Raw genomic sequence first — 11,209 nt, 5'->3', positions numbered from 1 at the left:
TCTCTGTGTAGCCCTGGCTGTCCTGGCACTCACTTTGTAGACCAGGCTGGCCTCGAACTCAGAAATCCGCCTGCCTCTGCCTCCCGAGTGCTGGGACTAAAGGCGTGCGCCACCACGCCCGGCGTGTCCATTATTTATGTAAACACCAGAGCTCCTATCAGCTCTGCTGAGGTCCTGAAAGCTGGAGTCACTGGCAGCCATGTATTTTTTGTAGTTTGTTTGGGGTTCTTATTGTTGATTTTGTTTTCTTATTCTTGTTGTTTCGAGACAGTGTCTCTCTACAGCCCTAGCTGGTCTGAAACATGTTATGTAAACCAGGCTGGCTTCACACTCAAAAATCTGCCTGCCTCTGCCTTTCCAGTGCTAGGATGAAAGGTGGGCTGCTGCCACAGCCAGCTTTTTCTTTCTTTCTTTCTTTCTTTCTTTCTTTCTTTCTTTCTTTCTTTCTTTCTTTTTCTGTACTGTGGGTTGAACCCAGCCAGGGTTTGTGAATGCTAGACGAGTATTCTGCTAAGCCATTCACGCCTAAAACCTAGGCTTGCTTTTTGAGCTGATGATCGGGTCAGAGACTGGAGGCATATCTCATTTAGAACCTGTGCTTAGCATGTACAAGGCCAGGAATTTGGTCCCCAACAGCACAGAGTAGGAAAGTTTGGAGCTCTAGCTCCAACTGTAGCTATTGCGTATTTGGACGCCCCACCCCCTTTCCTGCCTAGGTTTTCTTTGCCATAATGAAAACTGAATAAAGCCACCTAAGAAAACGCTGCCCATCTTCCAGTTCCAGTTTCTTTTCTTCAGTATCTAAATTTTCTCTCTCCAGATTTTAATATAAGCAGCAAAAAGAAAGAAAACAGCATCTTCAACATAGAACATTCAACATTAGAAATCTCTTCAGCTAAATTTCCTTTTTATCACTTAGCTTCTTGTGACAGAATGCCTAGCCATGGCTTAGCCACGTTCCACCACTGGGCACGAATCACCTTCCCCTTACAGCAGGACCTCGTGCTGGCTTTCATCTGAGAGGTTCCCCCCCAGAAGCACATTAAATAGACCTGTTTCTGCCAGTCACCTCTTCACATCTGTCAATAACATGCACTGTAAGCCTTCTCCCAGTTCCAAAGCAGCTTCCACGCATCCCCATGCTTCTAACAGCTGTCCCCATGATAGAAAAGCCATGAGCCTGAGGCTGGCAGAGTAGCTCATCACAGACGGAGATTTTTTTTATTTTCTTAAATGTGTGTGTATTTGCTGGTAGAGGTCAGAAGAGGGCATCAACTCCCCTGGAAATGAATAACAGACCCTTATGAGCTGCCCCATGGTGCTGTATTTCCCCTCTAAGCAGCTGCTACGGCCTCACACTGGCCAAGCTTTAAGCACGTAAAAGTTTCTCTCAGTTGCAGAGACCACTAGTGCAGGATCAGGGTCTCCTAGGGTGGGTTTCTTCCCAGGTCTCCCTCTCACCTCCCACCTCTTCACTGTGACCTACAGGGTCTCTCTGCATCAGGTTTCCTCTTGTAGAAACACAAGTTGTGTTGGGACCTATTAGCCTCATTTTAACTTACCTCTGTCTTCTCCTATTTAAAACCAGCAGTGTGGTGAAAGGATTCATTGTTATTTTTTCCTGTGTGTACTCCGCTCACATCCTTCCTGTTACCCGCTGCTCCTCTTTGCAAGTAGTTTCCTTTCTGCTTGAGATACTGAGTATTAGAGGCAGAGCTTTGTATGTGCCAGGCAAGCTCTTATACTAAGTTACCTAGGCTAGCCTTGAACTCCCCCTGTAACCCTGATGATTCTTAAACCTTTGGGTATTGTGTCTGGTTTTTTTGTTTTGTTTTCTTTTTTCTACACAGGGTTTCTCTGTGTAGCCCTAGACTGTCCAGGAACTTGCTCTGTAGACCAGGCTGACCTCAAACTACCTGCCTCTCCTGCTGGGTGCTAGGATCAAAGATGTGCACTGTCTGGCTCCATTCTTAAACTTTCAATCCTCCTGCCTCAGCCTCCTGTGCAGCCACCAGGCTGGCTCATTTTTCCCTTCTTAAAAGGTTTCTTTTCCTTTTGTATCTGTGTATGCAGGTGGTTGCCTGTGGCGGCCATCAGAGTCTCTGGAGGAGGAGTCCCAGGTTGTCAGCTGCTTGTCCTTGCTGCTTGAAAACAAACTCGGGTCCTTTGGAACAGAGTGGCTGTCCTGGAGCTCGCTCTGTAGACCAGGCCGGCCTCGAACTCAGATCTGCCTGCCTCTGCCTCCCAAGTGCTGGGATTAAAGGCGTGCGTCACCAGCATCCAGCAGCAGCAAGCACTCTTTACTAAGCTGTCTCTCCAGTCTTCCTTTCAAAATTCTAGGTTCTACATAGAAGTCAACTTGGCTTTTGAAAAGTTGTCCCAAATATAGTGGCACTTTGCTACCCTGAGGGTTACTTCAGCTGTGTTTGAGTTTGGGGGCACAGTCAGTTTGGTTGGGACCGTCATATATATTTTGTCTCCTAGTGCATAAAGAAGAGACCTTTGTAGTCTACAGTAACACTTTTTTGTTTGTTTGTTTTTTGTCTTTTCTTTTTGTTTTTTTGAGACAGGGTTTCTCTGTGGCTGTCCTGGAACTCACTCTGTAGACCAGGCTGGCCTCGAACTCAGAAATCTGCCTGCCTCTGCCTCCCAAGTGCTGGGATTAAAGGCGTGTGCCACCATGTCCGGCAAGTAATATAAATGTTGAAAAATTTCACAGGTGAGTGTCAGTTCTTAGAATTTTAAGTCCCAGTAGCTCAGGAAGAAATGGCTTTGAAAGTGAAGGATTAGGGGAAAACAGCAGGAAAGCCAGAAAGAAAGAGACAGTTGCTATCCCAACAGCCTGTACAGGGCAACCAGGACCTCAGGAGTCACCAAGGAACAAACACTATAACCCCAGGGAGTCTGGACCCACAGTTAAGCCTTTCTAAGTAGGGTCCCTAAGGTCTGGACAGTTCCACTGACCATACCGGTTTCCTGTAGCAGGAGGTGACCCGCCAGCCCTCAAGAGCAGTCTGGACCAGGAGGTGACCATCGAAATCGTGCTGTCCAGCTCTGGGGACGAGGACTCCCAGCACAGCCCATACTGCACAGAGGAGCTGAGGAGCCCTCCAGAAGACCTGCACAGTGTCCCAGCCCACCAGAGCAACGCTAGTGCTGAGGGGGAGGTGCAAACCTCACAGAAATCTTACGTGTGCCCAAACTGTGGAAAGATCTTCCGCTGGAGGGTCAACTTCATCCGGCACCTGCGCAGCCGCAGGGAGCAGAAGCCACACAAATGCTCAGTGTGTGGGGAGTTATTCAGTGACAGCGAGGACCTGGATGGTCACCTAGAGACCCACGAGGCCCAGAAGCCCTACAGGTGCACTGCCTGCGGGAAGAGCTTCCGCCTCAACTCGCACCTCATCTCTCACCGCCGGATCCACCTGCAGCCAACCAGCCAGCAGCCCATGAAGAAGACTGAGGAGGAAGCTCTGGCAACAGAGGGCGCGGGTGCCAGGGACCTGCTGGAGAAGAGCAAAGCCAAGCTGAGCTTCCAGTGCGGGGACTGTGAGAAGAGCTTCCAGCGGCATGACCATCTGGTGAGACACCGTAGACACTGTCATCTAAAGGATGAGACCCGTCCCTTCCAGTGTCGGTACTGTGTCAAAACTTTCCGTCAGAATTATGACCTCCTCCGCCATGAGCGCCTGCACATGAAGCGGCGCTCCAAGCAGGCTCTGAACTCATACTGAGCAGGGTGTGCCCCACAAGCCAGCCCCTGCCCCAGCACAGAACCCTCACCACCTGCCCTTTGCTCTCAGGTAGTGTCCAACTTCTGGTGCCATACCCCTTTCTCCCCAGATAAAAAGCAGTCCCCTGCACATTCCTTCTACTGTGCCAAAACCCAGGGAGGTGATCCAGCCTCAAGATCTGCATCTCTGAGATCTCCAGCCACTTGCTCTGGCCCTCAGTGGGGCTGGGCTACCCCCATCCCAGTGGCTTCTAGGGATGGGGTGAATACAGTAGGGAGCTGGCCAAAAGCACTGACCTCTCCTCAGAAGTCAGCCTGGGTTTAGTCAGGGTGTCAGCCAGGGGAGCATCCCACAGATCCACCGATGGCCAGGCCACTGACCATCAGGAGGTCACATTTTGAAAGTTAATGAATTTATCCCCAACATCTTCTTTGTGCCCCAAGACCCTTCAGAAATGTGTGATGGAAGTTGCCTGTCACCACTCACATTCCTCCCCGTTCTGTCTAGGAGCTGAGAGCCAAGCCCCTAAAGGCTCTTCTCCTGGGCAAGCCATGCCCTGGAACAAAAGCTTCTGTGAAGTCTTGTCCTTCATGGGTCGAGATTCCAAGGCATTTATTTAGCTTCCTAGCGCTGTCGTCACTAGTACTAAACATAGGCTCGTCTAACAGCACACGGCATTGTCGCAGTTACGGAATTTGCAAAGCTAGGTCCCGTGTCAGTGGGCTGGTTCTTTCCGAGGCTAGAAGGGGGAATCATTCTGGGCCTGATGGTCACTGACACTTGTCTGTACCTGGGGACTTGTACAACCATCTCTCCATCTTTGCCTTCATCTCCGCTGTGTCAGTCTCCAAGCTTATCTTTTATACAAGGATCCCAGTCTTGGGTTGGGGCTCACCCTGTCTACTGTAGCAGAGCCCCACCTTCATCTGGAATGGCCATTTCCAAATACAGTCACATCCTGAGGTACTAGGAGTCAGGACCTCAACACTGGGGTTTGAGTGGACATAGCCACAACTCCAGTTAATCCCATGGTGCTGTTGCTGTTCCTGCCTCAGATGAACCAATGCAACCTTGAGGCAGCCATTCCTTTGAATGTTGAGCTCAGTTGTCTGCTTTCAGGGCTGCTGTCCTCTGCCAGGGAGAATCTTCATCCATGGCCTTTAAGTTCAGAGCCTGAGAGTCTGGGAGTGGTTGTTGCTAGGAAACCTCAAGCAACCAAACACGTGCTCCCACACTGCCCTGGCACACTGGTGTTGGCCAGGCTCAGTGTGGCTGTGACTGGACCTGAGAGCTGCAAGCAGCCAGTGGGCTGTAATGGCTCTCAGCAGATAGGAGGTCTGGGAAAATGAGTTCAAGGCCTCTGGTGCTCTGTCCTGATTTTCACATGAAGAAGCCTCTAGTCCAGACCCAATCAAAGACTCTAAGACTTTGGAACAGTTTCTTTTTCTGCTCAGTGCATCACCCAGAAATAGTAAATGCAATAAAACCATTTGGTCACACCTTGGAGAAGAAATAAACTGTGGAAGCTCTTAGTTTCTAAATAGTTTTCTTCTATCCTTGTCTGGAGAAGGGAGGCGTTGGGTCTCTGTGGTCCAGGGAGGGAAGCCTTGCTCATGGAGACCAGGGTTTCCTATTTATCCTGTCTACCCCTGCATCTCGCCTGAGCGTCAGTTACCCAGGGAGGGACATGGTGCTCTTCACCTGTGTACTTGTCAGGGTTAATAAAGGAGGTGTCCCAAGCATGGCACCAGATACGGCCAGGGAGCCCTCACTGCTGACCAGAGCCCACCAGGGCATCACCATAACTGGAATGTCATTTCTACCTGTGCTAGCAGCCCGGGGTGGGGAAGCTCAAATCCTAGGTTTCGTCCTCTCAGGAGTAAGTAGGAGTTACCTGTTTTGAGGAACAGTGGCAAACCTCCACTAAATGTCCTGTCCTTACTGGGCCAGCTTCATCTCCCTTCTGGCTGCTGCTGTCTGAGGCCTCAGCTGAGAAGTGTCAATTCCCTTGACTCCTCCATGCCTCCTCACAATGGCCCACAGAAACCTACAGGCCGACAGTGGACATCCAGGCTCGCCATTCTTCTGCTTCCCACAGCTGGCGCAGGGGCATAATAAAAACTCAGTGAGTTGAGATTCATGTTAGACTTCAATAAAAATAATGTGAAGCTGGTTATCAGAACACAGGTTTGTGGTCCTAGCAATTCACCCTGGCAGGGACTCAGGTGAAAACAGCGGCCCACAAGGTCCCTGTCAATGTGTCACAGTGAGAAGGGAGTCAACCTGTTAGTGGGGGTCTGGTCCAAGTTACTCAATGATTTCCCCTCAGCCAAGAGCAGAATTTAGACCAGGCAGTAGGAGGGGAATTTACATCACCTTGCTGGTTCCATCAAAGGCCAGACACTTGTCTTTTTTTAACCCTCAGAACTCGGAAGTAAGCTCAGGGCCTTCTGCTTGCTCTCACAGGGCTGTATTCCAAGCCTTCTTTTCACTACTTTTCACTACTACCAATTGAGTTTCCCAAGCTGGCTTTGAACTTGAAAACTGCTTCTAAACTTCCTCAGTAGATGGATTGTAGGCTTGCTTTGGGGTTGTTTGTAGGACTAGCTATCCAGACCCCCAGTGATATGACTCTCTAGAGAAGCCCAGATGTTGAGACAGGATCTTTCTGTCCTGGACCAGGCTGGCCTCAAACTCATAGAGATCCTTCTGCCTCTGCCTCTCGAGTGCTGAGTTCTGGGATTAAAGATGCAGGCCACCACACCCAGTTGTGTTTTTGTATCAACACTTTGTATGATCTTGTTTATTTCAGGAGTTATATGAGTGTTTCCATCAGTACCTTCTGTAGCTTTTTCCTGTTTCCTTTCCCTGCTCATACGGTAGTCTGTGTGTGTGTGTGTGTGTGTGTGTGTGTGTGTGTGTGTGTGTGAGAGAGAGAGAGAGAGAGAGAGAATTTGAGGCTAGCCTGCTCTATGTAGTGAGTAGAGAGACCCTATCTCAAAATGACAAAAACCAAACAACAAAACCAACAACAAGACAAAGTTTCAGCGGAAGACAGTTTTCTCTCGTCGAGGCCTGAACTCTGAGAGCCGAGGTAGCGGAAAATAAGGGAGAAGTCCTTTCCTATACACCCTTTCTGGGTGAGCTGGTAATGCACTTCTAATCAGGTGATGGGGGAATGCGCTTCAGTTGGGGGTCTCATGCTACCAGAGATGGACTACTGAGGGCTCCAGTCACCTAGAAACCACCCCATAAACTGAGACAGAACTTCATCTCTTTTGTTTTCAACTCAAACAAACAAACAAACAAATGAGAGTGTGTGTTGTGTAAGAGCATAACTGTTTGAGGCAGTCACAGAAATTGGTCTACCTTGAGATGTTTGTTCTGAGCCTCCTCAGCTTGGGGGCTGTGAACTGAACTCTAGCTCCCTCTGAAGGAGGTATGTGCGCCTGACCACTAAGCTATCTTTCTAAATGTGGGGGGGAGGGGAGGTTTCAATTAATCTTCATTAGTGCAGCTAATGCCATGGGATCAAATTGGGAGTTGCTGAGCTCCAACCTGCAATTGTACAAGCAACCACACGAGGTCACCATAAGCTCAAAGTATTTTAGACTAACACTAATCTGGATTGAAAAGAAAAAATGATTTTGACAAACATGGGAAATTTTAACATGGGACTTGAAAGAACTCCTTCAGCAAATTGGACAGTTTGTCCTGGCAGTCCTGAGGTGTCACTTATAGATGGATCCAGAAGGAAAACCACTGGTTGTGGTGGTGCACACTGGTAGGATTTGCTGAAAGAGGCAGAAGCAGGAGGATCAAGAGTTCGAGGCCAAACCGGGCGTGGTGGTGCACTCCTTTAATCTCAGCACTCGGGAGGCAGAGGCAGGTGGATTTCTGAGTTCGAGGCCAGCCTGGTCTACAAAGTGAGTTCCAGGACAGCCAGGGCTACACAGAGAAACCCTGTCTCTAAATAAATAAATAAATAAGCAAGCAAGCAAGAAAAAAAAAAAAAAAAGAGTTCAAGGCCAGCCTGGGCTACACACATTTTTGGGGGGCTGGAGAGATGGCTCAGCGGTTAAGAGCACTGACTGCTCTTCCAGAGGTTCTGAGTTCAAATCCCAGCAACCACATGGTGGCACATAGCCATCTGTAGTGGGATCTAATGCCCTCTTCTGGTGTGTCTGAAGACAGCTACAGTGTACTCATATACATTAAATAAATAAATAAATCTTAAAGAAAACAAAACAAAACAAAAAAAGAAACTCAGTAATTCCTCACTGGACAGCCTTAAGGGTTGATACTTGGTCTCAGGGCCTTAGGAGGGTGGGAAGGGAGACAGTGCTCTTGACTCTGGCCCTCTCAGAGAAGCTCCTGCTGAGGAGTGAGGGGAAACGCCCGCCCCTTTCACCTGCTTTGAAGGCAGGTCCTATGCTGGAACTCCCAGAGTAGAGTAGGGCCTCCTGCCTCCGACCAGTAATAACATTGCCACCAACTATGTCAAATCAAAGTTTTAGAGTGGAGGAGATGTAGGGGAAAGATGTGTTTCTTCAGATACAACAGATGCTAGGTAGAAGGAAGGGGATGGCCCAGCAACTGTCGTGTAGTCACTAACGGCTTGGCCACGTGGCATTTGGGAATATGCTCACATGTTTAACAGTGAGAACTTTTCATCAGGAAGATCTAAGCTGGGATTAAAGGTGTGTGCCACCACTGCTGGGCCAAAGGTGAGACTCTTAACCCCAGCCTTGAGAATGTGAGCCTGGCTGCTCACCTGCAATGCACCCACTAGCTTGGGGACTTCTAGAACCTGCATGTCATCTGTGACTGTCCCCATAACTATTGCTGTTTTGTTTTCTCAGACAAGAAGCATTTCATCTTTCAGATCATCCAGGACAGGGACAGAAGTGGCTGGTTAGTGTGACACAAGAATGACCTTCTCAGCACAATCTGATTAAAGATGCAGGTGGTTTATCTGGCCGGAAACCTGTATAGCTTCACTAGCAGCTGCAGGCAGCTTTCCTGGCTCTTGGATGCCCCGAGCAGAACCCTTTGGTCCTGGTGGGCAATGGCAACCCCCATGGTGGCTCTTCCTGCTCAGAAAAAAATTTAATTTTTTCCTAGTTATTAATGGGGGGGGGAGTTGGTGTGCATTCCATCTCTCGTGTTACAGAAGGCAAAACAGCAACCCGATTCTGAAATAGAATATACTACTAGGTAGAAATTGAAAAGGATGTGTGGGTGGGCTGGGTAAAGAGAGGTCAAGTTTAGAGTACAAGCCATATGCATGTCCAGGAAACTTGACACTAAGCCCCTGTGGATGTGTATATGTTTCAGATGTCAAGCAAAATAAACTATTTACCAGAAAGAATAAACATATACTGAAGCATATGAATATGTAAACATATGCAAAGTACTTCGTTCTCATGCATGTTGTATAGCAATTCTTTCTAATTGAAACATCCAGTCTTGGAGAAAGGTTCATTAAGAGGAAGAATGGGGTCTGAGAGACGGCTTAGCAGTTAAGAGCACTGGCTGATTGTTCCGAGGACCCAGGTTTGATTCCCAGCATCCCGATAGGATCTCATAGCTATCTGTAACTCCAGTACAGATCAGATGCCCTCTTTTGACCTCCAAGCTTAAACAAGCACACATGTGTTATGCAGACATACATGCAGGCAAAGCACCCACACCCATAAAAATAAAATGAATAATTTTTTCTAAAGAGTCAGGAAGTAGAGGTTGATGGTTAAGAGCTGCTCCCCTCCCCCATTAATAACTGAAAGAAATCAAAATAAATTTTCTGATCAGGAGGCGCTATCATGGGAGTTGCCATTGCCACAACAAGGACAGAAAGGTTCTGCTCCAGGAGACTGAGAGTCAGGGCAGCTCCCTGCGGCTGCTTTTCTAGATCACCGGAGCTCATTTCCCAGCGCCCATGTGGCTGCTCGCAAACATCTATGATTCCAGTTCCAGGGGATCTGATGCGTTTTTCTGCCTTCCAAGGGTACCGGGCACATGACTCATAAACATACATGCAGGCAAAACACCTGTACACATAAAATAAAATTATACAAAATCATCTTTAGAAGACTCAGGAAGTGTATGAAACTTACAAGGCTCAGGAAGTAAACACTCTCAAATCGGAGGAAACTCCCCAAATGTAAAAGAATCTGGAGGTCTCCACCCAGGTCATACAGCTGTAAAAGCAGTAAGAACTGCTGCAGAGAAGGCTCTCTGACCTGTCACACTGCCTGAGACTGTGCAGCCTTCCTGGGTTGTCATCTAGGCTAGGATGTGCTGTTCACTAATGCAGCTGCCTGACAGCATCCAGGCTCTTGAAACTACTTCATGCTTATCCATACCTTCATGTGTAGCCCTCATAGACTCACAGGTTCACCAGATGGAATTACACGGGACTCCTTTCTTTGACCTGTTGTCCATGCCCTGCCTGGGGTGAGTAGATGGTTCTCTCTCTCTCTCTCTCCAGGAAAAGACACACAGCACTGTAAATGCCCAAATAGGGATCAACAGAACAAGAAAGGAGTCACGGAGGAGTGGTGGCCGTGGGTGCTGAGGCAGGCAGGTGAGGCTGGTCCAGATGATGGTGAAGGATGGATGCATGATGCACAGGGCACCATCCTGACATGGCTACCTTTCCCCTATCCTTTGTAGGAGACAATGGGCCTCCTTGCTGAAGCAAGGGTTACATGCTGTCCGTGATGGCTGGTACCATAGGCAACCAAGGCCAAGCCATCTGAGAATGGAATGCCACTGAGGGAAGTCTCAGGGTGGTCATCTTTCTCTTTTCAATATGTGGGTGAAGTCCTCATAAGACCATAGGGGAAGGGCAGCCATTACTGAGAAAATGGTGTGAGAGAGGCAGTTTGAGATTCAGTTCTCTGTACTGTTCAAGATGCAGTTCACAGGCAAATTCAGATTCAGTGGGCACTGTGGAGCTGGGTTAGGGCCTTAATGGCTTTCCATCTCTCTAGAGAAGTCTTATAATACCCCACTCAATTACTTCCTGTACTAGAAGGAAGTCTACAACAATTTCTTCTTAGCTCACCATTAAGAGCTTTACTGAGCCCTGTGATGGTAATTTCACATCTCAGAAAAAGTCAAGCAACAAATGTCAGTAAAACAATAAAAGCCGGGCGTGATGGCGCACGCCTTTAATCCCAGTACTCAAGAGGCAGAGGCAGGCGGATTTCTGAGTTCGAGGCCAGCCTGGTCTACAAAGTGAGTTCCAGGACAGCCAAGGCTATACAGAGAAACCCTGTTTCGAAAAAAAACAAAACAAAAAAAATTATTTACTTCAGAATATTCCTATTCCCTTTAGTTAAGTGCAAATAGTGAAGAATTCAAATGTATATAAGTAAAAAGATAGATAGCCTCAAATACATTATACGGTAAGCTAGCTCTCTCTCTCTCTCTCTCTCTCTCTCTCTCTCTCTCTCTCTCTCTCTCTCTCT

The 11,209-nt window shown here is 48.1% G+C and overlaps 2 protein-coding genes across 6 annotated transcripts in view; both read left to right on the top strand.

Annotated features, from left to right (window-relative positions):
• Positions 1 to 5,275, top strand: part of Znf496 (zinc finger protein 496) — a 21,202-nt gene extending 15,927 nt beyond the window's left edge. For 2 of the 5 annotated variants that reach the window (XM_029483610.1, XM_021175656.2), the window contains exon 10: positions 2,983 to 5,275. In XM_029483610.1, coding sequence (XP_029339470.1) covers positions 2,983 to 3,734 — 752 coding nt within the window. In that variant the 3' untranslated portion in view covers positions 3,735 to 5,275. The remainder of the gene's footprint in view (positions 1 to 2,982) is intronic. The other 3 variants (XM_021175659.2, XM_021175657.2, XM_021175660.2) reach the window with 2 other exon arrangements.
• A 4,397-nt stretch (positions 5,276 to 9,672) lies between these two features.
• LOC110304350 (zinc finger protein 709-like) overlaps positions 9,673 to 11,209 on the top strand; it is a 17,387-nt gene continuing 15,850 nt past the window's right edge. The window contains exon 1 of the mRNA XM_021175661.2: positions 9,673 to 9,741. Within this exon, the coding sequence (XP_021031320.2) occupies positions 9,673 to 9,741 (69 nt within the window). The remainder of the gene's footprint in view (positions 9,742 to 11,209) is intronic.

Source organism: Mus caroli, chromosome 11 (genome assembly GCF_900094665.2).
Source record: "Mus caroli chromosome 11, CAROLI_EIJ_v1.1, whole genome shotgun sequence".
NCBI lineage: Eukaryota > Metazoa > Chordata > Mammalia > Rodentia > Muridae > Mus > Mus caroli.
The sequence above is the reverse complement of the archived record's forward strand: the minus strand, read 5'-3'. Positions and strand labels throughout refer to the sequence as shown.